General features: G+C 33.4%; 1 protein-coding gene across 3 annotated transcripts in view; it reads right to left on the reverse strand.

The window, feature by feature from the left end:
- The window catches only part of LOC145306548 (metalloreductase STEAP4-like), a 73,243-nt gene that overhangs the window by 36,232 nt on the left and 9,080 nt on the right, over positions 1-27,931 (reverse strand). Inside the window, exons 1-4 of one of the 3 annotated variants that reach the window (XM_080148730.1) lie at positions 23,260-23,304; positions 13,171-13,245; positions 3,712-3,870; positions 1,460-1,587 (exon numbers count right to left, since the gene is read on the reverse strand). In XM_080148730.1, coding sequence (XP_080004856.1) covers positions 1,460-1,587; positions 3,712-3,870; positions 13,171-13,245; positions 23,260-23,289 — 392 coding nt within the window. In that variant the 5' untranslated portion in view covers positions 23,290-23,304. Of the gene's footprint in view, positions 1-1,459; positions 1,588-3,711; positions 3,871-13,170; positions 13,246-18,271; positions 18,456-23,259; positions 23,305-27,931 lie in introns of those variants that run through there. The other 2 variants (XM_080148732.1, XM_080148731.1) reach the window with 2 other exon arrangements.

Consider the following 27,931-nt stretch of genomic DNA (forward strand, 5'->3'; position numbering starts at 1 on the left):
GAGAAATAACTATTCATACATTTAGGTTTTCTTTTCAATCAATCAGCTGTTTAACAAAATATATTTTTACGGCCGCTAGATTTGGTTAGTTATTTTTGTTGTTGCGATTTCTCTTGGGAGGGTTGTGGTACCCTTCCCAAAAGTAGTTATAAACCTTCCAAGGACCTATGAAAAGCTATCCCGAAGGGAGAATAACATAGACGTCCAGGGGGGGATAATGGGGCGATTACCCCCCCCCCCCCAAACGATTTTGGAGGTGCCGTAGGCAACCCCAAATTTTTTTTCATTTTACCCCCCTCTTAAAAAAATTTTACCCCCCCCACAAAAAAAAGCTTGGACGTCTATGGAGAATAATATCGGTACAGACAAACAAACAGACAGACATTTTTGTGTACATCCTTAATAATGAAAAACAAAATTACCCCTTCTGTAGAAAGCGTTATTATAAACTTTGGGGACTAGTGTAATAAACAGCCAATTTTCCCCTACCTCCCTCGAAAAAGTTCAACGAGAGAAAAAAAAACAAGTTGATCATACTCACCCTTCCCCCTGACAAAAAAATATAAAAGGGGGATGGTGCAAATTCTCCCCAAATAAAGCCTTAAAACATTTTACTAATTTTAAATGAAAAATAATTTTAATTAATATTTATTCCTTTCTTTGAAATATAAATATTGGTTTTAACTTTTATTTCATCAGATCATTAAAATATCAAATTTTTCATATTTTTTTTTGCATAATATGTTAGCAGAAAGAAGCAAGAATTATTTTGCACATAGATTAAAGAAAGCACTTAATTAATAGAAATACAGAATATATGTATATAAAGTTTTATAAAACTAACTAGCGGCTAAACCCGTAGCATCTAAGGGCCTTGTATTCAAAGGGGTAGGGAGGTGGCAATTGCCTTTTAGTATATGGTCAAACTATGCTAAGAAAAGCTTTTTTGATACCTTTGTTTTAGAGGAGCTTGGTACCGTAAAAAATATCGAGAATTCTTTGATTTTGATTGGTGAATAAGTAGAAAAAAAATATGCCTTTTTTCTTCCAAGAGCATAAAAGGCAGAAAGCTATAATACAACGCAAATGCTCTAAATTCATGTGAGTTACATACAAACTGACGGACAGGCTGACAGATACAAATTAATTATAAAGCATTGTTGCTCCGCAAATTACAGAAATTAAGAATTGCCGCATTTTTATTCAAATTTATTGATCTTTCATAAATTTAACAGGAAGGGAGGTAACATTGGACTGTAAATTACAATGGTACTCAAAGTTTTATAACCATATTCTTACTTGGTTCTAACAATAAATTTTAGATTGATTCCTTACTTGTAGTGTTCAAACTTGATCTACAAAAGGGGTATTTTTGTTTATCCCAAATGGGTTTATACATAAATTTATCGCCCATTGTCGTATCCTTAAATTCCCTGAAATTTAATGAAAGCAACCTTACCTGAATTTAGTGGGATCTCTGCTGCCAATAACTGGCGAATAACCTGCCTGGGCTAGGCGTCCCGCCAGTGCGCGACCAAAATCGCCGTTTCCCAAAACGCCGATTCTCTTATCTGACTCGAAAATATCCTAAAAGCAATCATTGTATTATTATTATTATCTATAATACAAAGTAGCTTGATGTCTGTCCGTCTGTCCGTCTGTCCGTCTGTCCGTCTGTCCGTCTGTCCGTCTGTCCGTCTGTCTGTCCCTTAAGATCTCGGTAACCGCTGAACCTATTGGATTCTACTCTTCAGGGTATATACCTATTGGTCCTGTGGTGGTTTTAAGCTATTTTCTTGGGGGGTGGGACACCCCCAACCCCCCCAAAAACAAAAAAAAATCCCCCCCATTTTTTTTTTTTTTTTTTTTTTTTTTTTTGTAGAAGAATTCTTTTGTAGAAATATTCTTTTGAAGAAGAATTCTTTTGTAGAAGATTTCTTTTGTAGAAGATTTCTTTTGTAGAAAATTTCTTTTGTAGAAGATTTCTTTAGTTCTTCTTATTTTTTTTTGAATTTTTTTTGTTGTCATCTCTTTGGGCAAAGCCCCTAGAGGCTAGGGGCGAAGCCGCTAGTCTATAATACAAAGTAGAACGATGTCTGTCTGTCCGTCTGACCGTCTGTCCGTCTGTCTGTCTGTCCCTTAAGATCTCGGTAACCACTGAACCGATCGGATTCTACTCTTCAGGGTATCTAACTATTGGTCCTGTGGTGGTTTTAAGCTATTTTCTCGGGGGGTGGGACACCCCCAACCCCCCCAAAAACCAAAAAATCCCCCCCCATTTTTTTTTTTTTTTGAAGGAGATTTCCATGGTCCTTTACGATTTTCGCAATATTTTTTTTTTATCACCTCTTGGGGCAAAGACCCTAGAGGCTAGGGGCGAAGCCGCTAGTTAATTATATAGTAGCTTTGCTATGATATAAGAACAAATATTTTTTTATGGCATGAAAAATAATACCGGGTTGAAAGTGTACACTAAAATAAATATAAATTGCTGAAACGTAGTAGTAGTATTTTACTTCCAGCAAAGCTACTCTAAAAATCAAATTAGCCCATAAAGTTTTATAATAACTTATTCTTATTCGTTAGCTTATCAACTTTTGATTAGTTAGTTCATTAAATTGACTATCCAAACGTTTCAGCCACTAATTGTAATCTACAGAAGGGGTAATTTTGTAATAGTTAGGGATGTACATCAATTCATCGTCAGTTGTCCTATCATTTTAGATCCCTGTGTTATAAATAACTATAATTTATCTTCTTATTAACTACTTTTAAGCTTCGCTATATTGGACAACTTAATTCTTTTAATTAGTAACTTATATAAGAAAAAAAACAATTGAACCAAAAAGACAAATTAATTTGGTTGTGCTTCATTAAATTTCATTTTTAATAGCGAATATCAGTCTGGCATTTGCTTTGTGACGTCGTAGCTACTTACATTTTCCGGAGTTTTGTGTTAGCAAAGTCGAATTTGGTGGAGGTTTATACCCCCCCCCCCCCAGAATTGGGTTAAGAATAGTTATTTCTCGCATCGTATTATAAACGGCTTTCCGCGGATATAGAATGTACATGAATGAGATTAAAACTAGTTTTTTTTAGCCCCGAGGTGCCGAAAGCACTGGCTAAAAAAACTGGTATTAATCTTATGATTGTACATTTTTGTATTCGTAGAAAGCTGGATATAATACGATGCTAGACATAGTTTTTTTTGTATGGATGAGAACCGGTTCCTATCCACCGGATTAGAATGAATACGAGAAATTAAAATTAAATGATGAAAAAGTCAAGCTATTAATGGACAACAAGTGTCCTTAGTTTTTGACAATGAATTGTAAACTTATTTTATTTTTATCATTTCCCTATCTTAAAAATATTTTTTGACCATTTGAATTTTCTCATAAACTATATTCAGTCCTCTAGTGACTTTCTTCGTGTGGTTTCCCTAATTATGCCTAGTCGAGCACAGGGAAATCCCCCTTTTTTATATTTTGTGTTAGTTTAGGTTGAAAGTAAAGGATAGCCCTGAAGGGTTTAAACAACGTAGGTACAGAACCCGCAGGGTTTAAGCACATACAAGGGGTTAGACTCCTACCTCTATCTTGTTTTCAATTTATTTACAAATAAGGGGGGGGGGGGGTTCTGTGCTCGGTAGCAACTTTTAGAGAAATCACCGACTTTTGTAATGCATTGGAATAAAATTTAAACAAATACCTCTTTTACTAAGCTGCGTCCACTTGGGGAGGGTCTCTTTTCATGGATCTCCTTTCTGATGACATCCTTCCAGCCCCCAGGGGACTCGGGGGCACCAACACCCTCCCCACGTCCTTCTTCACCGCCGTTGGCGTCTATCTTGAGCTGACCGGTAAGATCCTAAAAAATAAACTGTCATTGTTTTCTTTAAAATGTTGATAAGGTTGTATTTGTAGACTGACAGAGTAAAAGTGATCTATAGATTTACTTCGCTATTTCAAGATTATCATGGTCTTTTTGAAGATGTTACTTTGCTTTGAAACATATGGCTTCTAGTCAAGGTATTTAAAACAAAATAAATAAATAAAACAACCGCAGGAAAAGTAGGTATATTCCAATCGGTTCAGCGGTTAACGAGATCTTAAGCTTCAGACAGACGGACAGACAGACATAACTCTACTTTGCATTAGAGATAAAGCTTTCTTGTCCTCAAGATTTTTACTGAAACTGCTGAACTGATTGAGTTTTCCCTTTCAGGAAGCTTCAAACAGGTCCCAGAATGGGGTTTTAAGCTATTTTTTTTTCTTCAAAAAATGAGAAGAAAGAGTTTTTTACTGCTTTACTTTTATAAGAATAATTTGAATTATTTCTTTATCATCAAGTAAAGGGAATGAGTTGGGATTTTGATCAGGGAGGGAGGGGACACTGGGCTCTTTCTAACACTAGTCTCCAGATCTTAACAATTTTGGAGACCTTCATTGTATTTTGATTATTTGTTTCATTTAGTTCGGAGTCCAACTTTTCAACCACCAATTGTAATTGTACAAAAAGGGTTAATTTTGTGTAACACCATTGGGGATGTACATTAAATTAAATTGTCTTATCCCCTTAGTTCCCTGGATATTTATGAATGTTGCTACAATAGAAGAGGAAATTCCAGATGGAGCAGACAAGGACGTCCAAAAAAAGTCTCATTCTATCTCCCCCCCCAAAAAAAAAAGCTTGGACGTCCAAGATAGCAGGAATACAGAATGAAAGGCGGTTTCCCTGAAAGTGCGCAGTTGAGCACAGGAACCCTCTAACTCAGGTTTTCTTTTTTTTTATTTAAGTCAGGTTGGGTTAGGTTATATTAGGTCCTGGGTAGCCCGCAGAGTAAGGGCCCCGCAGGGATAAACAAAGTAAGAAAATAACATCCCCCTCTCTTTTTTTAAATTTATTGCTAAAGTAAGAAGTGTTGGGTTTCGGTGTTTAATAGATACTTTGAGAGAAAGTAACGAATAAAAAGTTGATGAATTTAATCATATAAATATAAATAAATATTGTCAATTTTAAAATAATCAATATCATTTTTCATATTCATGATTGTTTTTATCTTATTTAAAAAGGTTAAAGGGCAAAAAGTTTGCTTTTAATTATAGTTTATTGCTTTATTTTTTATGTGACGTTAATTTTATTAATATTTTTATGAAAAATAAATAGTTGTAAAAGAATTATCAGACAAATATTTTTTAGCCCACTTAAGCCCTTAATTTTACTAATATATGGGGGAATTAAGGGAATGGACGATAATTAAGGGGCTAGTAACACTGCTTATTTAAGTTTTATAATAACGTTTTCTTATTCGCTGGCTTAACAACTTCGGGGACTTTCATTAAATTTTGATTAGTTGGTTCATTAGGTTAAGTTTTCAAACGTTTCAACCACTAAATGTTATTTACAGAAAAGGTAATTTGTGCATCATCTGGGATGTAAATAAATCTATCAGCTATTGGCTTATCACTAAGATCCCTGGAAATCAATAAATGATTAAGAAGCTTATCTTTTCGTACACAGTGCGTATGAAGGTGCTTTGACTTTTGTGCCAGAACTTAAATTGGGACGTAGTGCATTTCATTACCCTAGGTTAGGGAACTTCATTTCACTTTTCAATAAAATCTAAAATGCAGCCGTTTTTGAGAAAATTAGATTTAAAAATTTCAAGGTCAATTTTCATCCACTAGGATCGGAGTCACCGCATAATCATGACAATAAAAGCAAAGATTATCTATTTAAAATTTTGAACAACTTTGCTTTTATAAAGTTTGTCATAAAACCTCTTTATATATGATTTATTTAAGGCTGAATTTCCGTGACCTTAGCAAAGCAACTGATAAAAATGGCCATGAATCAACTCACTTTAGGAGTAGTTTTATGAAGAACTTTATAAAAACAAACTTCTTTAAAATTTCAAATAAATAATCTTTGCTTTTCTTGTCATGGTTATGTGGTGACTCCTAGTGGGTGAAATTTGAACTTGAAATTTTCAAATCTAATTTTCTCAAAAACGGCTGCATTTTAGATTTTATTGAAAAGTGAAATAAAGTTACCTAACCTAGAGTAATGAAATGAACTATGTCCCAATTTAGGTTCTGACACTAAAGTCAAAGCACCTTCGAAAGCACTGTGCGTATTTTTAATCATTTTATAAAATGTTTATTTGATTTAGTTAACATCCGAAAATAAATCTGCAAAAACAAAATAAAATGTAGTAAATACCCAGGAAGGAGGGAGAGGACATTGGGCTGTTTATTACACTAGTCCCCAAAGATTTATAAAAAACGTTTTCTTATTCGTGGGCTTACCAACCTTTGGGTCTTTTATTGAATTTTTGTTGTTTGATTTATAAAGTTCAGTGTCCAAACGTTTCAACTACTAATTTCAATCTACAGAGGAGTTTTAAATTTAACTGATGCCTGTTAAAACCGATCTAAAGTATTAAAACTTAATAATAAGGATGTTTTCACTCTAACCTATTTTTGAACAACAACATCCCCCCCACCCATTTCTATTTTCTTTAAATAAAAAAACCATATCTACAGCTTAAGCGAGGGCCTAATCCCTGCCGGTCGAACTAAAAGTTCTTTGATTGCAAACGTTAATTATTTCAAGTGTCATGTTTTGTTGAGCTTTACTTTCGAGGATTTTATCATCCTTGTTAAATACTTTTGCGTCAATTATACATTTCATAATTTTATTTCTTATCATTTATTTATATAATAACTTAGGATTCGATATATGACAACATCCATACGTAGTGAAGCGTAACAAATCAAACAGATAAATGAACATTTACATCTTAAAGCAAAAAAGTCCCCCCCCCCAAAAAAAAAAATACTGGATGATTAATACGGATATACTTACATTTTAATACTTGATTTCTTAGTTGCTTCGCTTAGCAAAAAGTGTCTAATCGCTCTATGAATCTTTATATCAATAAAAAAATCATATGAAATCTTTTATTAAAAAGTTACAAAGATTAATATGTTTCAAATCGACCTGTGAACTTACTGGAAAAGATTCCTACGCTTTTTAAGTTGTACCTAACTATAACAGGAATCATCATACTAAGTTATAAAAAGTAAGAATACACACACAGAGAGAAGAGAAATAGGCTGTATATTACACTAGTCCCCGAAGTTTAAGATAAGGTTTGTGTTCGTTGGCCTAACAACTTCGGGGACTTCAGTGAATTTAGATTGGTTAGTTAATAAAGTTGAGTGTTTAACCAATAATTTTAATTTACAGAATGGGTAATTTTGTGTATCGTCATTGATGATGTACATCAACTTATCAATCGTAGTCTTATCCCTTTAGATCCCTGAAGAAAAAAAAGTGTGTTTGAGAGAGGCAACGCATTTTAACAAGGTGTGAGTTAAAAGATACAAAAAGCTAGGTATACTTTAACTTTAATAAAAATTCCTTCCTGAAAGATAACACACAATTCTTATTATAAAGTAACAAGATGTCTGTTTGTTTGTGTGTCTGTTTGTACCGAAGGATCTCGCTAATCGCTGAACCGATATCGGGTTTTCCTTAACAGGGTGGCTTCTCATAGGTCCCGGGAATGTTTATAACTATTTTCTTGGGGGGTGGGACAACTCCCCCCCCAAAAAAAAATTAAGAATACCCCTCCCCCCAAAAAAATTTAAATTTTTAAAACCAAAATTAAAAATGAGGCCCCCCCCCCAAAAAAATAATAGTTATTTCTCGCATCGTATTATAAACGGCTTTTCGCGGATATAGAATGTACAATTATAAGTTTTAATCCAGTTTTTAGCCCCTATGTGCCGTAGGGGGCGTAGCCGCTAGTTCTTAATAAAGTAAAAGAATCCCTGTCTATTTGACTGTCTGTATGTAACGAAGTATCTCGCAAACCACTTAACCAAAATGGTTCTCCTTTACACGGTATCTCCTCATAGTTTTTAGGAATGTTTATAGCTATTTTGGGGGAGGGTACCACCATCCTCCATAGAGAAATAGCAGAAAATACCAAAAATACTTCTAGAGTCCCGCTAGGCGGTGTCACTACTGATTTACCCTTCCTACAAGGGTCCCGAAACTGTTTTCTTTAGAATACTACAACTGATAGTGGGGGAAAGGGATGAATTCCCACCTCAAGGGCCCCAAGAGGTCTCTAGGGGCGTATCCGCTAGTACAACAATAAAGCAATTGCAATCAGACCAATGGATGTAGAATATAGGTGGATATTGTCTTCAATCTAGGTTGCTGTTTCTCCTGTCATTTATTGGTAAGTTCTTTAATCAATTAAAAATCCATTATATATAAGAAAAATTTGGGGGGGGGGGGGGGTGGTAAAGCCTGTTTTGTGCATTGCACTAGCAACATTTTTTTCATCTTTTTGACCTTGGGGGGCGAGTGGCGAAAAAAAATTACTGGAAGGGTGGAGGGGAGGGGGGGGGGGGGAGTGCAACAAATGCAATTATATATATATTCTGAAGCAAAATGTATGTTAGAACTCATTTTTTTCAAACTTCTAAGTAATGTGGATAAAATTGAGTTCTTTGATTTTTCTAGAGGCTATTTCACTTAAGCCATCCCCTGGAGAGGCGATGGTATCCTCCTCTAAAATAGATATAAACCTTCCCAGGACCTATCAGAAACCTCCGGAGAGCCATATCGGTTCAACGGTTAGATCCTTCGTTCCAGACAGATAGATTCAAAGACATCATGTTACTTTTAATGTTTGTCTTATTTTCTGATTTGTTGAGTTTTGCTTTTATGGATGTTGCCATCCTTGTTTTTCATAATATTAGTACCTCTATGTTTTCTTCAAGATGAAAATTAAGAAATAGTCATCATGAATTTTAATGGTTGTCCTTCCTTTTTCATCAAAAGTGTCATTTCAAAAGGGTTTTCATATTATCATGTTGTAGAGTGGGGTAAATACCAGTAATCTAAAGGGATAAGACAATGGGCGATAAATTGATGTACATCCCCATTGGTGATACATAAAATTAAATCAATTTGCAATAAAAGTCGCCAAAGTTGTGAAGCCAACGAATTATAAAACGTTATTATAGGACATTGTGGACTAGTGTAATAAACAGCCAAGTGTCCCTCCCTCCCTTCAACCATATGCAAAAATTAGCAAGCAAATTTCATTTTAATTTTTATGAAAAACATACAATTTACCTTTTGAATAAATAATATTTTCATTTACAGACGTATAAATCCCATAGAAAGATTTAAAAATTTTAATTCAAACAGTTTTATCCAGAAAAAAATCTTAAATTCACTTTTAAAAATGTGGTATAATTCAGAATAATCAGAATTTAACAGCACGATGGATTAACTTAAACATTCCATAATTCCAGGGCTCGGCAGCCGCAGTGAAATCAACCTGATACAATTTTAAAATCAGCTGGAAGTCTAAACCTGACCAAAATATGACAATCCATCTTTCAAAAAAGTACCCAAACAGGTTTAAATTTGAGGCTTAGTGGCAGCAGACCCACGTCCTCACATATCATTTTGGGAAAGTAAATACTTTCTTGAAGCCAATCTTAACGAGGAAGGTATTTTTGGAAAGGGGAAAATGTGCAGAAAACACCTATGTAAATTAGAAAATCCGCAGAAATCATTTTCAAAAGTTATTTGCAAACATTTGCAATGTTAATTTGCAAAATTAATTTCATGCCTTAAATGACATATTTTGAAATAAATGTTCTTATGAAAGTTTTTATCTATGAGTTTAGGACATGTTCAAGACATACATTTTATTTTCAGTGTTAGTTTTTTCGCCCTATGTGTGAAAAAAGGCATTTCTCACATTTTATTATAGAAAATTGCATATAAACACAAAAATAATTTTTTTCTGCAGTAAACATAATAATTGGTATAAAATCTATCATTTTAAATGCAAAAGTCAGATACTGAATCCTTTTTAGAGCGAATGTATTGCATAAAGTAACCAGGGCATTTTAGCAAAGTATGAATATTTAAAGAATTAAATACTTTTTATTTTTAATATACATATTATATAAATGAATAAAAAGAGAGAGAAAAAAAACTATAAAACAAGGTATATGTTTTTTTCACTCTATCATTGAATAAAATGCACTTTTAGGTTTCATTATAAGCAACGCATCACATAAAAACTCATTTTTTACAGTTATTAAACAAAATCAATGCAATTCTACAATCAAGGTAGTTTTATAAAGCAGTAATCCTTTTTGTAGCTATATTTTTTGCCAAATTTATTCTTTATTTTTATAAATAAACTTAATTAAAATCTAATGATTTGAGATTTCGTAATAAAGAACTTCATATTTTTACTGTTTAGACATATAAATTTCAAAGAAAAAGACTAATTCCTTTAAGTTTGAATAAAACTTTATTCATTTACATAATAAAAACGTTAAAATCATTAAAGAATCTAAAAAAAGAAAAAAATAAGTAATTTTTAAAAATGTTTTTGTGTCGTCTTTATAAACTCTTTCCGCTTTTATTATTAGACTGATAGAATTTAAAATTATAAATAACACTTGTTGGGCCTATCCTATCATATAAACTTAGTAAGATATTTTGTCAGTATCTTAAGGTTTGATACTGCTAAACTGATTGAGTTCTCGATTTTAGGGAAACTTTACATTGGTCCCGGTATGGGTTTAAGCTATTTTACGTTCCCTTCTTAACCCTTCAGAAAACAGAGCCCCTAGAGATAAATAAATTGAAATTATTTTAACCTAAACAGTCGGACCCCTTCCAAAGCTTAACCCTTAACAGTTGGGCCTCTTGCCGCACCTTTATCGGCCAGGGGGAGGGGGGGGGGCATTCAATGCCTCCCCCCCCTTTATTATCTCACTTCCTATTAGAGCTAAAAGGCTTAAAATTTTTGTGCATGCCCTCTGTTTGATAATGAATTTCCGACTATAAGTGAGTGAAAGTCAATTTTCGCTTCCTTCGCCCTTTTATTTAATAACCTTTGTTTGTAGGTCCTTTTTTGCTAAAAAATTTTAAACAGCTGTCATTTTCTTATTTTATCTTGTTCATACAATGTTTATTTTTATGTAAATTTTATAATAGAAATCTCAAAACATAAATTTCGGCAGCTGCAAGCCGCCGAAATCGGCGGTTGGAGATAAAAACCTGGATAACCCTTCCAGGTTTGCTGGCATCCTGTGCCCGCCAGGGTGGAGATATACAAAAAAATCTAACTCTCAGTTAGGACTGTTAAGGGTTAAGTGGATGGGTTGGGACTTGGGGGGGGGGGGGTAAAATAACATTATGAAACCTACTAGAGGCTGCACCTCTTGCATCTAGGGGATCTATAATCGAAGGAATATGAAAGTGCAGAAAAAACAATACCCAGACTTATTTATAAAACTGAAATAGCCTAAAACTATTTCAGGGCATATATGAAGGTTTACTACAAAAAGCTTACTACTTTATATATTAGGATATAAATGGTTAAATACATACATACATTATTACATGGAAACATAGATATGTTAAACTATTACATTGTTTTTATCAGGTGGAACTACATTGTATTCAGAGCCATGATCATGGACATCAAAGCTTTTTTATTTGGGTGGGGGAGATAAAAAGACGAAATTCTTTAAAATCCTATTTTATTTGGGGAAGGGAGGGTAAATACTTCCACCAAAATGGTTGTTGGTAAATTTTTTGGTTGGGGGGGGGGGGATGAGTAAAATAACATTTTTTTCTTAAATATACATGGTGCCTATGACATCCCCAAATGCGTTTTGGGTGTGTGTATGTGGGGAGGGGGGTAAACAATAAACACACCCTTGGACATACCTGACAAAACAAAGTATTTTCATTTTTAACCTTTTTAGGGTGTCCCAAAGTGAAAAAAATTATGCATAAATAAGACACAGTTTTAATCAGTAATTAAAGGCCTGTTTTATGTCACTTGGAAACAAAGTAATCAAAAATTAAAAATTCTCAGTACAGAAAAAAAGTTTATCCAACAAGATTTAATACCAAAAAGAAGAAATGGAGAGAGCTAATAAACATACAGACATAGTATACAGTATTGGAGCCATTACAAATAAGCTGCTGAAAAAATTAAAGGCATTTAATTTTCATAACAATGCTTCGCTACTAAATGAATGACTGTCCCACAAAAAAAACATATTTAATTATTTGGGAATCGTCCCTTTCGTAACATGGCCCCATAAGGGGTGATTCGTTGTATTTTTAAAATGGCTTTTTATAGGTTATTTTAGGTTAGGTTAGGTTATATTTGGTTAGGTGATTGCCCCACAGGGTTAGGTAATTGGCTCCGCAGGGTTAGAGCCCCCTCGCAAGGGCTAGAAATAGGAGATAAGCTACTGTTTTAAATACAAAGAATCGCCCCATAAGGTGCGATGTTACAAAAGGACTACACCCGATTATTTTTATATTACTATGTCACCTCACTTTTTAATTCACTAAATCTTTCAAAAACCTTTTTTTCACCCTTATAATTAAAAATTTCTTTTGCCCACAGGGAGAAAATATTCTTTTTTTTCTTTCTAGGTATATCAAATGGCTGGATTTTATTAATCATTACGACATGCATGTTTAAATATAAAATAGAGACAATGCGGGTTTTTTTAATGTACAAAAGTAATTTTATTACAAGAAAAAAAGAGTATCTTTCATTAGAACTAAAAGAAGCTTTTTGTTCATGTTAAAAATCCTTTTTATGTTTCTCAGAAAAGAATATTATAAAATACATGAATGCCTGAAAATTAGTTTAAAAAATTCGTATTAAAAAGGAAAAAGAAACTAAGTCGTCGTTATATTTATTGTTTGTTCTTTTTGGTGTAAGGTTTTTTTTAATGAAACTTTTTTGGATCTCGTTAATTCGATTTCTGCGGATTTTCTGGTTGCCAGAAATGAAATCTACGCATCTTTTTTAGCTAGATGGCATTTGTCTGGTTAAGATTGGATTAAAAATTCTTTGGTTGGTTAAATTTAATATATGTGTCCTGTTAGCCCTTTACAGTTCCACGAAGAGGGGTTACTGTATTCACTGGGCTCTTTGAGTGAAAACACCGAAAATTCCAAAAGCTTCACCCTAAAAAGTCTTTGAAAAAACATTTGCAAAGGATATATAAATGAAAATATTAGATAAAACTAGTTGACTAACTAACTGAATTTTACAATAAATAAATAAATATTACTTACCGGATAAAATCCGTTGTTAACATATCCGTCCTTGTCCATTACTAGGCTTGATCCTTCCTTCTTGTATACATACACCTAGGATACACAATTAATATTATACTAGGCTTGATCCTTCCTTCTTGTATACATACACCTAGGATACACAATTAATATTATACTAGGCTTGATCCTTCCTTCTTGTATACATACACCTAGGATACACAATTAATATTATACTAGGCTTGATCCTTCCTTCTTGTATACATACACCTAGGATACACAATTACTAGGCTTGATCCTTCCTTCTTGTATACATACACCTAGGATACACAATTAATATTATACTAGGCTTGATCCTTCCTTCTTGTATACATACACCTAGGATACACAATTACTAGGCTTGATCCTTCCTTCTTGTATACATACACCTAGGATACACAATTAATATTATACTAGGCTTGATCCTTCCTTCTTGTATACATACACCTAGGATACACAATTAATATTATACTAGGCTTGATCCTTCCTTCTTGTATACATACACCTAGGATACACAATTAATATTATACTAGGCTTGATCCTTCCTTCTTGTATACATACACCTAGAATACACAATTAATATTATACTAGGCTTGATCCTTCCTTCTTGTATACATACACCTAGGATACACAAATAACATTATACTAGGCTTGATCCTTCCTTCTTGTATACATACACCTAGGGTACACAATTAATAGGCTTGATCCTTCCTTCTTGTATACATACACCTAGGGTACACAATTAATAGGCTTGATCCTTCCTTCTTGTATACATACACCTAGGATACACAATTACTAGGCTTGATCCTTCCTTCTTGTATACATACACCTAGGATACACAATTACTAGGCTTGATCCTTCCTTCTTGTATACATACACCTAGGATACACAATTAATATTATACTAGGCTTGATCCTTCCTTCTTGTATACATACACCTAGGATACACAATTAATATTATACTAGGCTTGATCCTTCCTTCTTGTATACATACACCTAGGATACACAATTAATATTATACTAGGCTTGATCCTTCCTTCTTGTATACATACACCTAGGATACACAATTAATATTATACTAGGCTTGATCCTTCCTTCTTGTATACATACACCTAGGATACACAATTAATATTATACTAGGCTTGATCCTTCCTTCTTGTATACATACACCTAGGATACACAATTAATATTATACTAGGCTTGATCCTTCCTTCTTGTATACATACACCTAGGATACACAATTAATATTATACTAGGCTTGATCCTTCCTTCTTGTATACATACACCTAGGATACACAATTAATATTATACTAGGCTTGATCCTTCCTTCTTGCATACATACACCTAGGATACACAATTACTAAGCTTGATCATTCCTTCTTGTATACATACACCTAGGATACACAATTTTTATCATACTAGGCTTGATCCTTCATTCTTGTATACATACACCTAGGATACACAATTAATATTATACTAGGCTTGATCCTTCCTTCTTGCATACATACACCTAGGATACACAATTACTAAGCTTGATCATTCCTTCTTGTATACATACACCTAGGATACACAATTTTTATCATACTAGGCTTGATCCTTCATTCTTGTATACATACACCTAGGATACACAATTAATATTATACTAGGCTTGATCATTCCTTCTTGTATACATACACCTAGGATACACAATTAATATTATACTAGGCTTGATCCTTCCTTCTTGTATACATACACCTAGGATACACAATTAATATTATACTAGGCTTGATCCTTCCTTCTTGTATACATACACCTAGGATACACAATTAATATTATACTAGGCTTGATCATTCCTTCTTGTATACATACACCTAGGATACACAATTAATATTATACTAGGCTTGATCCTTCCTTCTTGTATACATACACCTAGGATACACAATTAATATTATACTAGGCTTGATCCTTCCTTCTTGTATACATACACCTAGGATACACAATTAATATTATACTAGGCTTGATCCTTCCTTCTTGTATACATACACCTAGGATACACAATTAATATTATACTAGGCTTGATCATTCCTTCTTGTATACATACACCTAGGATACACAATTAATATTATACTAGGCTTGATCCTTCCTTCTTGTATACATACACCTAGGATACACAATTAATATTATACTAGGCTTGATCCTTCCTTCTTGTATACATACACCTAGGATACACAATTAATATTATACTAGGCTTGATCCTTCCTTCTTGTATACATACACCTAGGATACACAATTAATATTATACTAGGCTTGATCCTTCCTTCTTGTATACATACACCTAGGATACACAATTAATATTATACTAGGCTTGATCCTTCCTTCTTGTATACATACACCTAGGATAAACAATTATTATTATACAGTTGGGCCGCGCTTTCGGGTCAGGGACGTCCAAGCTCTTAATTTTTTTGAGTGGGGTGCATTGAGGGGTTTCAAAGGTTTGAGGGGGGTAATCTAATGCATTTTAAAAAGTTTGAGGGGGTGAACACCCCATAACCCCCATCCTTAGACATTTATGTTTAGGGTGTTTATATATTTATAGTCAATATGTCCCTTCAGATTCCTAATAATAATTATACAGCTGCTTCAAGCTTCGGGGTCTATATGAATTTTATTACCCCTTGAATAATTGGTTGAAAAAATTAAATCCCTTTATTTTCATAACCAACCAATCAAAATTCAATAAAGTACCTAAATGAGCCATCGAATAAGACATTGTTATTAGTAATCTTTGAGTATTAGTGCATTTTACACTTCAATGTTCAGTCCCTAACTGAGACAACCAACCCTTTAATCACTTGGCTTTTGTCTAGGAGTCTTAACTAGGATTGACTCATTTACCTTTGCTTTTAAATAAATTTCAATTGGTTGGTTCAAAACAAGCAGTGTACAAACCTTTCTACCATTAATTTCAATCTATTAAAAAGGGGAAATTTTGTTGATAATCATTGAATATGTATCAATTTATTTGTTTTTGTCTTAGAACCCTGGTTTTTATAATAGAAATTCTTTCTGTCAATTTGTTGAGGCCTTTTCTAGTTCTTTCATAAGGTTAAATGTTAAGTGGCCAAAATCCATTTTTTTCCAGAGTGAATTAACCCCCCCTCCCTTCCCTCTTCTATAATTCTTTTGTTTTTTGTTTGTCAATTTCGATAAATATTTAATCTATTGAGTTCTGGGAAGTAAGGAAGCCTCATTTTGGTCCTGGGATGGTTTTAGGCTATTTTATTTCCAAATTTAAGTCTTTGGAAGGTTTCAAGCTATATGACGAAAGGAACCCTTCCACGCACGCCATTTTTAACCTAAAGGGAGGGGACAATGGCCTTTTTTATTACACTAGCCCCCAACGTTTCATTATAACATTTCCTATTAATTTGATTAACAACTCTGAGCTGGATCTTTAAATCATTTTAATGGTGATTTAGATCGAGGTGCGCCGAATTTCAGCCAATCACACCGCGGCATTTTTAAAATGCCGCGCTGTGATTGGCTGAAATTTGGCGCGCCCCGATTTGGTTCACCACTAAAATGTTTTAAAGATCCAGCTCTGGTGACTTTTATTGAATTTTGATTGGTTAGTTAATTAAGTAGAGTGTCCATACCTTTAAACCATTAATTGTAATCTTTGGGTTCAAAAATTGGGGATGTACATTAATTTATCGGCCATTTTCTTATCCATTTAGATTCCTGCATGTTTCTTTTGTTTCCATATTCATTTAATCCCTGTAGAAGAAGAGACAAAGAGTGAACTTATGTTCTCATGTTATCTTTGATCTACATTTTAACAGAGATGTGCGACATATATTCAGTGTTTTTATTCCATTCCAGCGGATACGCCCCTATTTGCCTCTTGGGGCACTTGAGATTGGGGGTAGTGGGGGGAGGGGGGTTACCCCTACCCCACTTTCAATTTTATTAAACATTTTTGGAGGGAAATAATTTTTTCTAGATTTTTCTTGGGAGGGTGTTGGTACCCTCTCCAAAAAGTTATAAACTTTCCCAGGACCTATTCAAAACTACGTAGTAACTGAGAACCATATCGGTTAAGCTGTTAAGTTTTTTTTTTGCACGTTTGTCCGTTAAGATCTCGCTAAATCACAGGTCCTAGGAGGTTTTAGGCTATTTTATTGTCAAATGTAAGTCATGAGAAGGTCCAAAGTTATCTTACTGCCCCTTCTCTCCCATAGATGCTAGGGACACAGTCGTTTATTTTGTTATACAAAGTAGAACGATGTCTGTCTGTCTGTCTGTCTGTCTGTCTGTTTGTTTGTTTGTTTGTAGCAAAGGATCTCGCTAACCGCTGAACCGATCGGGTTCTCCTTTACAGGGTAGCTTCTCAAAGGTCCTATTTTCTTGGGGGGTGGGACACCCCCAACCTTCCTTAAAACTGAAACCCCCCCCCCAAAAAAAAAAAAATTAAAATAGTAGGGTGGCCTCCCCCCCCCCCTAAAAAAAAATTTTCCCACCCCCCAAGAAATTTTTTGTTTTACATTCTTATTTTAAATCTTAAATACGAAAATTTGGTTTCATCAAACCTCTTGGGGCCCAAGCCCCTAGAGGCTAGGGGCGAAGCCGCAAGTTTTTTTATGAAGTAGTAAGCTTTTAATGTCTGTCGCGAAGGATCACGCTAACCTATGAAAAAATATGATTCTCCTTTAAAGAGTAGCTTCTCATATGTCTTGGGAAGATTTATAATTATTTCTTTTTAGGGGGGGGGGGAGTACCACCACCCCCCCAAGAGAAATAATAAAAGTGAGGCTTCTTATAGATCCAAAGAGGATTTTAAAACTATTTTGGGGGAAGATTTCTCTAACCTCCCAAGAGAAATCGCGACAGAAAAAATAACCCTCCCAAAAAATTTTTCCCATTCCTATTTAAGCTAAATGAAATAGCTTTAACCCTATCAGGAACCATAAGAAGCTTCAGTGTAAAGGAGAACCATATCGGTTCAGCGGTTGGTGAGATCCTTTGGTGCAGACAGACACAGATCCTGTGACTTTTATAAAAGGATAAGCTTTCTAATAATTAATAACTATGTACTTTTTCACCTCAGATCTTTATTCTTCAATTGACATCAACCACCTAAGCTTTCTACTATTCTTGTTTTTATTTTTTTTTAAATTCACCTTTTAACTATTAATAAAACATGTTTTAAAGTACAGATTTGTTTTATTTTTTTCTTTGTTATGAAAAAAGTCACTTTGAAGATAGAGATGCTTTGTAAGAGACGTTTAAAACACGACTGGAAGTGGTCAAAGCGCTTTTTTATGTGTGTGTGTGTGCGAGTGGACGAAAATGAAAGTAAATTTTACAAATTTTTTCTGGTGTTGATACAAAAACGCATAATGGTATGATTATTGAATAAAATTTTGACAAAATTCGCAGACAAAAAAAAAAGAAAAAAATCATTTCTTCATTGTTTAAGTATTTCTCTTTTTTAAAAAACACTATCATATTATGTCTAATTATATCTATAATATTATGTTTTCTTGTGAAGAGTCCTTTTAATTTCATCTTTTTTAGGGAAGCTTTGACTTTGTAAGGTTCTGGGCTATATTTTGAATGAGATGGGTATAGAACATTATGAAATATGCCACTGAGGAGTAAATATATACTTCCCCCCCTAAATTCTTTAAACTTTTTTCCAAAGATGTAAAGCGATAAGACAATGGCCGATATATTGATTATAATCAGTGGTTGAAACGCTTGGACACCCAACCTAATAAAGCAACCAATCAAAATTCAATAAGAGTCCCAAAAGTTGTTAAAACCAATGAATGAGAAAATATATTTAAAAACTTTGAGGACCTAAAATTTGGCTTGATTTGGAAAACTCTCTATATATTTATATATCTCATACATGCATGGATAAACCCAGGGACAAGGGATTAGGATTCTGCAGGGAGCAAGGGGATATTGGGCTGTAAGTTACACTGGTACCCAAAGTTTTATAGTCACAATGTCTTATTCGTCGGCTCAAAAACTTTGGGTACTTTTAATGCATTGCAATTCATTGATTCCAAACTATTTAGTAGTGCGCTTTTCACACTATAAATCAAATTTACCTATAAAACAAGTTTACCCTTATGTCACCTGGACAAATGAAGTTGAATAAAAGTTGAAATAGTCAATATTTATTAAAACTGGTTCTTAGACATACTAAAATGTCATGTATTGAATCGTATTATAGATAGATTTCTACAAAAATAATAAATATTATATGATTATTTCCTATTTTGTTAGACCATGATTACGGCCTCTCGGGAATAACAATAAGTTAATAAATCCTAAAATTTGCGATTTTACTATCCACGGAAAATCCATGGAAAACTGTCTTCAACAAGAGGAGATTAATATCTATTATCAATTTTTATGAATAATATTTTTAAAAATTCCCAAAAATCGTCAATTACTAAAAAAAACACCGTAAGGATAATTTAATTTATTCAATAACGTAGAATTATTTAATTTTAAAATAGCACACAAAAGATCTCGCTAACCACCAAACTGATTGCGATCTTCCATGTTTTTGTTTTATTTTTATAGTTTAAATCAAGAGAAAGCCCCCAAAGATTATAAACTATTTAAATTTTAAAAAAGTTTTGAAATATGGAATCTACCAATTTTTTCCTTCTGAAATTAGTTTTAATGCTAAAACATAAAATATTTAAAATATTTTTAAATAAACAGCTATCTATCAATATCTATTATTAAACAAGTATAAACATATCCAAAAGTAATACAGTAATAACATTCAGACAGGGACGGGAAAATTGGCCGTTTATTAAACAAGTCCCCAAAGTTTTATTACAAGGTTTTCTTATTCGTTAGCTTAAATAAAGCTTTGGAGACTTTGCTGAACTTTGATTGGTTGGTTCATTAAGTGTCCAAACGTTTCAGCTACAAATTGTAGTCTACAGAAGGGGTAATTTTGTGTATCACTATTCCTTTTTCCACCCCATCAAGTCTTCAACCCTCATGGATATTGCAGAAGCGCCGTGCACGCCACTATAATACAATTTACGAATAAATTTTATTTAGGTAATTAGACGGATGAAGATTTGATTGACGTACAAACGTTACTTTATTATAGAGTAGCTTTGCGGCTAAAAAAAACGCGCTGTTGGTTCTTAGTAAGGGGAACAGGACAAACCAGGGGTGTATAGGGGTTTTTAGTAGTAGTAAGAAAGTGAGGGGGGGGGGGGGGGGGTAGGCATTTACAGAAATGCCCCCGGCATAGGGAAGGATGCTTTTTACACAAGACTGAGTTTTTAATACGAAGCGTAGCAACTATACAAATTACTATTATTTTTTCACTTTTGACTAGAATAAAAATGAGAGAAAAACTTATTTAATTGAGAAGCGCTCACTATTTAAAAAACTTTGAATAGTTTTTATCTCATCGTATTTTAGACAGCTTTCCGTGGATATTAAAATGAAAAATTATAAGATTTAACCCAGTTTAGTTAGCCCTTGTGGTATTAATTTTGTGATTTTTTATTGTTTGTGAAAATTGTCTATAATACGATGCTATATGGTTTATTTCAGTATGGCTGATAACAGGTTCAAATCCTAATATTAATCGGTTTCGAATCCATACTGGAAATTATTTTCCTTGTTTTTTTAATCTTTCACTATCTACCTAGATGTAAAAACTATATATATGTAACCACTAGGCTTATATAACCATTAACAATTATATAACAAAATTTTTTTTATGTTCGTTCACTTACGCGCGACCGTAGCTCAGCACGTAGCGCGTCCGCTCGTCGTCGGGGAGGTGATAGGTTTGAATCTCGGCTTAACAATGTGTTAAAACGTTAAAAATGGTTCCTACTGCTGCTACATCAGGTGTGCAACGTTAATAGTTTGAGTAAAATAGGGGTTTGCCTTGGACCAAAAAAGACGCAACTCACTAACATGTACAGCAAAGACAAAGGTCGTGCAATCAAAGAGTTAGTTGTCTGAAGGGAATTACTTAACCTAATACCACGGGTGTTGGGACAGAAAAGGAGTTATTCGGCACCCCCTAGTTATTTTGTTTGTTGGACCTGACGTTAGAGTGTCATGGATAGCAGCCTCTCCCGTATGAGGTAAATTGATACGTAAATGTATTACAATATATCATAATTTGCTGTTGCGCCATAGCATCAAAGGGCACTGTATTCAAAGAGTTAAATAAGAAAGGGGTAGAAATGGCTTAAAACCATTCCAATTTATGTTTTAATGAACTATGCTAAAAACCATCCGAGGACCTATTCCGAGGTTCAGTAGTTATTACAATCAACAACAAAAACCTTTATACTTTACATAATAGGATCAAAACGAATCATTATCAGTTAATATAATTTCAATTCATTTAAGTTTTAAGCTAATGTCAAATATTCATTTAGGCTGACGACATTCATTGGTCAGTTAGTTCATCCAGTAGGAGGGGAGGGGGGACTGCCATTTACACATCCAGCAAATTTACAGTGGATGTGTTTTCGCCAGTGCAATGGATGTATTTATGACAAACTGAATTTTTACTGTATATTTGACAGTAAAATCAATTCTCATGCCATAAATACATCCAGCACTAGCAAAAATACATCCAATATTTTTTTACATATGTCATAAATACATCTGACACTGGCATTTACACATCCATAGAAATTTAATGTAAAATAATAAGAAATCAACACACTTGTATATTATATGAGTTATAATATATTTGTCAGGTTAAAATAAAAAGCATTATACAGATTTAAATTATAATATATGTGTCAGGTTAAAATAAAAAGCATTATGTGATAGATTGTTGTGATTATCTTAATCTTGTCACAATTCTATATTCTATGTATTGGTCGATCAAAATCATCAATCAATAAGTCAGACATATCCCCACATCCATGTTGATTATGGAGTCTTGGAGGTGCTGTCCCTTGAATCCCTGTACTGGGTCCTGGTATCATATCCATAATACTTCTTTCCAGAAAAAAACACATCATCTTGTATTTGGGAATAAGTTATTTCTACAAAAAAAAACGGACAAAGTGAGATTTAGGGATTTAAAGGGATAAGATAATGGCCAATTAATTTATGTACATGTCAATAAAACAACCAATTTACCCTCCCTTCCTGGATAAATTACATTTTACCGAAAATGATTAACACTTGGCTAAACAATTTTGGGCTTGGAGAAAATGTAGCATCTACACAGATTTTGTTAAAGTTGGCCAGTTGTGATAGAAGTTGAGGGTGTGTAATTACAAGACATTTTTGTTCATTAAACTCGATAATAAAGACTAAATCTTATTTTATTCCAATTGAATATTTTCTTTTTTAATAAGCTTCTATGCATATATGATGAAAATACTCGATCATATATCCTATATCTACTTATTTTATTTTAATTAGATATTTTTTGCAAAGTAGCTTCGCTACATATATAATGAAAATACTCACTATAATAAAACAATGAACTAACAATAAATATATAATTTATCATTTTATATAGCAATTATTTGACCACCTGTGCGAATGTATTGATGTTTCGTAGGGAGCATCTTGAGAAAAAGGGAAGTAAATAGAGGGAGAGTATCTAAAATAGGACAAACAATTTCAAACCTATACATACTGTACAAAATCAAATTAATTGTAAATAAATATTCATTTTAATTAATCTAGATGTATATTTGCCAGTGTTGGATGTAATTATGACCTATAATTGAAAAAGTATGGATGTGTAAATGCCAGTGTTGGATGTATTTATGGCATGAGAAAAAGGAAGAAAACATTTTGCCAAAAATACATCAACTGTAAATTTGCTGGATGTGTAAGTGCTATAGCCCCGAGGGGAGGGGATGGGGTAAAGTAAAGTGGAGGGTATAGTTATTTTAGCCAGCTGTGTGTATCACTATATTTAAGTTCATGAAAATCTGGTGAACATCCGTATAAATATATATCGAATATTGACAGAGATTTTTTTATGCAAAGTTATTCTAAAATTTTAGTTTATCGGTCTTCCCAACCAATCACTAACGGTTAGCTTTACCTTCTGTTTTCCTTTTAGAAACTTCAACATGTCCCTAGACAGACAACTTGTTTGGGTATATTCCCTTTCGTGGAAACACCTCTTAAGAGGCGTTTCCTCATATTTTCACAGTAGCCTTATTTTAGTTTAGGTTAGGTTAAGTTGGGTTTGGTGATTGCCCCGCAGGGTCTAGTATAAACATAGAGGAAAAGCTACTGTTAAAATACGACGAAACGCCCCTTAAGAGGCTTTGTCACGAAATGGACTATACCCCGTTGTTTTAATCACTAACTTTAGTAACACAGCTACTCCTTGATAAATATGGACTCTGAAAAATATGGTTGTTACATCGGTAAAACAAAAATTTTATTATTTACTGCATAACAGTTTACTTTACTTTGACAGAATTCTAAGGATGTGGTTCTTATAAAAATAACTATCCTTACTTTATTATAAAATTGAATTAAGTATATCCATTATGACTTCGAAACCGATTAATATCCGCTGGATTAGAACCAATACTTAGCCATACTGAAAAAAATCAAGTATAGCATCGTATTACAGACAATTTTTCGCGTATATTAAAACAAAAATTATGAAAATAAAACTAGTTTTATCTTATATTTTTTTCATTATATAATTAATATAGATTCTGTTTATAATGTTATGTGACAACAGACTCTACGAATTTGAATCAACAAATCAAGATTTAATTAAAGTAACCAAAGTGTTAAATGAGATAATATGTAAATAAAACTTTGGGTATATAACATTAACCAGTATAATTTTAGGTCCAATGTCCCCTCCCTCCCTGACTTTATGGGTATGTCCTTATGTCACTTTTGTATAATTGTTAATACATTTTGTTATTGCTGCGCTTCTTATGGATATAATCATTCTTGATTCTAACTATATTAACTAAAACAAAGCTTTTATAAAACTGACTAAACTAAAAATAAAATTAGATTTAGGTGAAACAGGAAACAAAGTAAATACATTCAAGTTACAAAATAAAAATTGCGCATTTTTTAAAATTGTGAAACTTTTGTTCTGTTATTATCTTTATATTGAAATAACAGAATATATGTCTGTCTGTCTGTGTGTACCAAAGGATCTCTGGAACCGCTGAACCGACATGGTTCTCCTTTACATCGTAGTTTCTCATTGGTTCCGAATGGTTTACAGCTATTTTGTGAGAGGTTACCACCACTTCCAAGATATATTGGCCATAGAAAAAAAATTCCCCCCAAATTATTTTTTAATACTTTCTTTTCAAAACTAAAATTAAAAATGGGGGGTGGTAGAATCCCTTTAGAAGTCTCTAGGGGCGTAGCTGCTAGTAACATATCCTTTTATATAAAGTAGAAAGCTTTATTTTGTCTGTAGCTAAGGACCTCGCTAACTGCTTAACCGATATTGTTCTCCTTTAAAGTAAAGCATCTTATAGGTCCTGAGATGGTTTTAGGCTATTTCATTTTTCATAAATAAGTCTGGATATGGGTTTAGGCTATTTTTCTGCCTTTTCATAATCATATCCCTTCAAATATACAGCCCCAAGATGCTCGAGGCGCAGCTGCTAGTGTTTGGCTTTTCTGTTCTCTTACTGGACATAATTGTTTAACTACTTTTCTGTTAAAAGGACTCTCCACAGAAAAATCAACTTTGGATTTTTGAAAATCTAACCTGAAATTATTATTCTCTGTTCAATTTTAGGCATTTTTTGTTTTTGTGGCATCGCGATCGAAGCCCTTTGAAATTTTTTACCTCCTTTAAGTGAATCCTCCCGCCATTTAATTTGTGCTGCTTTAGTGATTTTTAGCTTCTATTTTTGCCGCCGTTGCCGCATTCATCGCCCTTCTCCGCCGCTACTCCGCTATTCATCGCTTTTTAATACATGCTCCCCTCTCCCTTGTTCAGAAATTAAATGGAGGCTGGGGGTGTTGTGTATAGCGACGTACGCAATGTATAGCGGAGTAGCGGCGGAGAAGGGCGATGAATGCGGCAACTGCGGCAAAAGATGGTTATATTTGGCGGAGGCGAACACAAAATGGAGGCGGCAGGATTGTCCAGTCAAGGAAGAGGATAAATCGTAGAGCGGCCGGTTGCAATGGAGCAAATGTTCTTTAGCGGCAAACATATATTGAGTGGAGGAAAGTGTAGTATATATTGTTATAGTGGCAGTACAAATAGGCGGCGGACAAAATTTTCAAAGGGCTTCGATCGCGATGCCACAAAAACAAAAAATGCCTTAAATTGAACAGAGAATAATAGTTTCAGGTTAGATTTTCAAAAATCCAAAGTTGATTTTTCTGTGGAGAGTCCTTTTAAAACAGATAAAAATTGCATAACATTTTAAACATTCTTAAAATCTATTTTAAATCAGGGATCTAAAGGGATTAGACAATGGCCAATAATTTTATATACATCGCCAATGATGATACATAAAATTCTTATATTAGTGGTTAAAACGATTGGACACTCAACTTAATGAACCAACCAAGCAAAAATTCAATTAAAGTCCCCAAAGTTGTTCATCCAAAGAATAAGAAAATGTTATTATAAACTTTGAGCACTATTGCAATAATATCCCATCTCTTTCTGATTTTAAACAATGAAATAGAGAAACGGATTTAAATTAACAGTGGTTTGGGGGTAAGAATTATTTATATTCCATTGTGCTTTCTCTCTCTTACTCTTGGTTAGATTTTAAAAGCAAGGATATAGCATAATTGAGTAAAGGTAAATGGAAAATAAATAAATCTATCTCAAAAGGTTTTCAACTAAATGAAGAACACATGAGAAGATTAAATTATTATACATTGTCTTATCTCTCAACCCCTGGAAACAAAGTCACCGAATTTCAGGAAATTTCTGTGACTTTTGTTGTCAGTGTTTGTCAAAAAGTTGAAAGGGATATCGCAACTAAAGATAAAGAATACTTATAATAAAGCAACAGGATGTTTGTTTGTTTGTCTGTTTGTATTAAAAAATTCCCTAACCGGTCCACTGATCGGGCTCTCCTTAACAGGGTAGCTTCTCATAGTTCCTGGGAAGGTTTTGAACTATTTTGCGGGCCAGGGTACCACCACTCTCCCCAGAGAAATCGCCCCTAGAAAAAAATCTAAACCCCCCAAAAAATATATTTTTTTTTTAAATCTAAATTAAAAAAAAATGGGGTTTAGGATTCAACTCCCCACTTCTAAAGTAAGCCGGAAGTGGAACTATTTTTTGTTAGTCATGGAACATTTTTGCTTTGTTTTTTAAAGAACGTAGCTATTCTATAATTGACTTTTTCTACATCTGTTAGTCCCTTTTAAGGTCTTAATTGTGGAATAAACAAACTACTTTATTTGATTTACTATTTTTGGTGGTTATAGGAATGGTTTTAGTCTGTTTTTTATTGGTAAATTAGGTAAAAGGTATAAGACAATGGCTGATAAATTAATGTACATCCTAAATGATGATACTTAATATTACCTCTTCTGAAAATTACAATTAGGGGTTAAAACGTTTGGACAGTCACCTTAATTATTTAAGCAATCAAATTTAATAAAAGTCCCCAAAGTTGACAAGCCAACAAATAAGAAAAAGTTATTATAATACTTTGGGGACTAGTGCAATTAACAGCCCTTTGTTTCCTCCCTCCCCGGTCTGAATGTCTTAAATAATTTTTAATTTGTAAGTTTATAAATTTCTAAGCTATGCCTTTACGGAGTTTTTCAGCCCTGTTTTTTTTTATAATATATATGTAGAATAAAAATACATATTTCAAAAATAAAAAGAAAAAATAATATCTTTTTTAAAGCGAAGCTTTTCTATATTTATAGTTGGTCCGTCCGTAACGATTAGCTCTTTTCGTTACATTAGGTATGTTACAATTGTCCTATTAACTTCAAACTTTGCATGATGATTCCTTTAGCAGTTAGGTATTATTAAGAAAGCGTAGCAACTCTATAATCGTTGACAGAATGTCCATTTATTATCATTTCCCTGACTGCCTTTCACTTAATAAATCTACTGTAATTAGAAATTATAAAAATAAATATAAAAGTTTTCTAAGGTGTGTACAGATTTTTAAAATAGCTCATAAAAAACAAAAGTAACTTTAATTATCAAGTTATCACCTAGAAAAGATTTTTATCTTTAAAAACGTTTTTCATAATAATAAAATCCATAAAAATTATAAACAAAAGTTTTGGAAGGAGGTTTTAAATTTAAACCAATCCAACTTTTGTAGGTTGGGGTATCCCCCCCCCCCCACCTATGTAGCTACTATTTTGGAAGGGAGGGCCCTAAACCTGCAAGGCCTCATCACAATGGGATCTAACCCTGCGGGGCTCTTCTATATTAACTTAACCTAACCACGTGAAAAAGTTCATTTGTGGAAAACTGAGGGAAACTGCCAATTTGCAGGAATATAAAGGGATAAGACAATGACCGATAAATTGATGTACATCCCCATTGATGGTACACAAAAATATCATTTAAGTAGTTTAAAAATAGTTATTGACACGTTTCAACACTCAACTTAATGAGCCAGCCAATTACAATTCAATAAAAGTACCCAAAGTTGTTAAGCCAAAGAATAAGAAAACGGTATTTATTATAAAAACTAGGGGACTAATTCAATAAACAGCCCATTGTCCCCTATCTCTCGAGCCAATCTTTATGTAGTCTAAACTACCAACTCTAT

Source organism: Acartia tonsa, chromosome 14 (assembly GCF_053477335.1).
Source record: "Acartia tonsa isolate MP-2025a chromosome 14, ASM5347733v1, whole genome shotgun sequence".
Lineage (NCBI taxonomy): Eukaryota > Metazoa > Arthropoda > Copepoda > Calanoida > Acartiidae > Acartia > Acartia tonsa.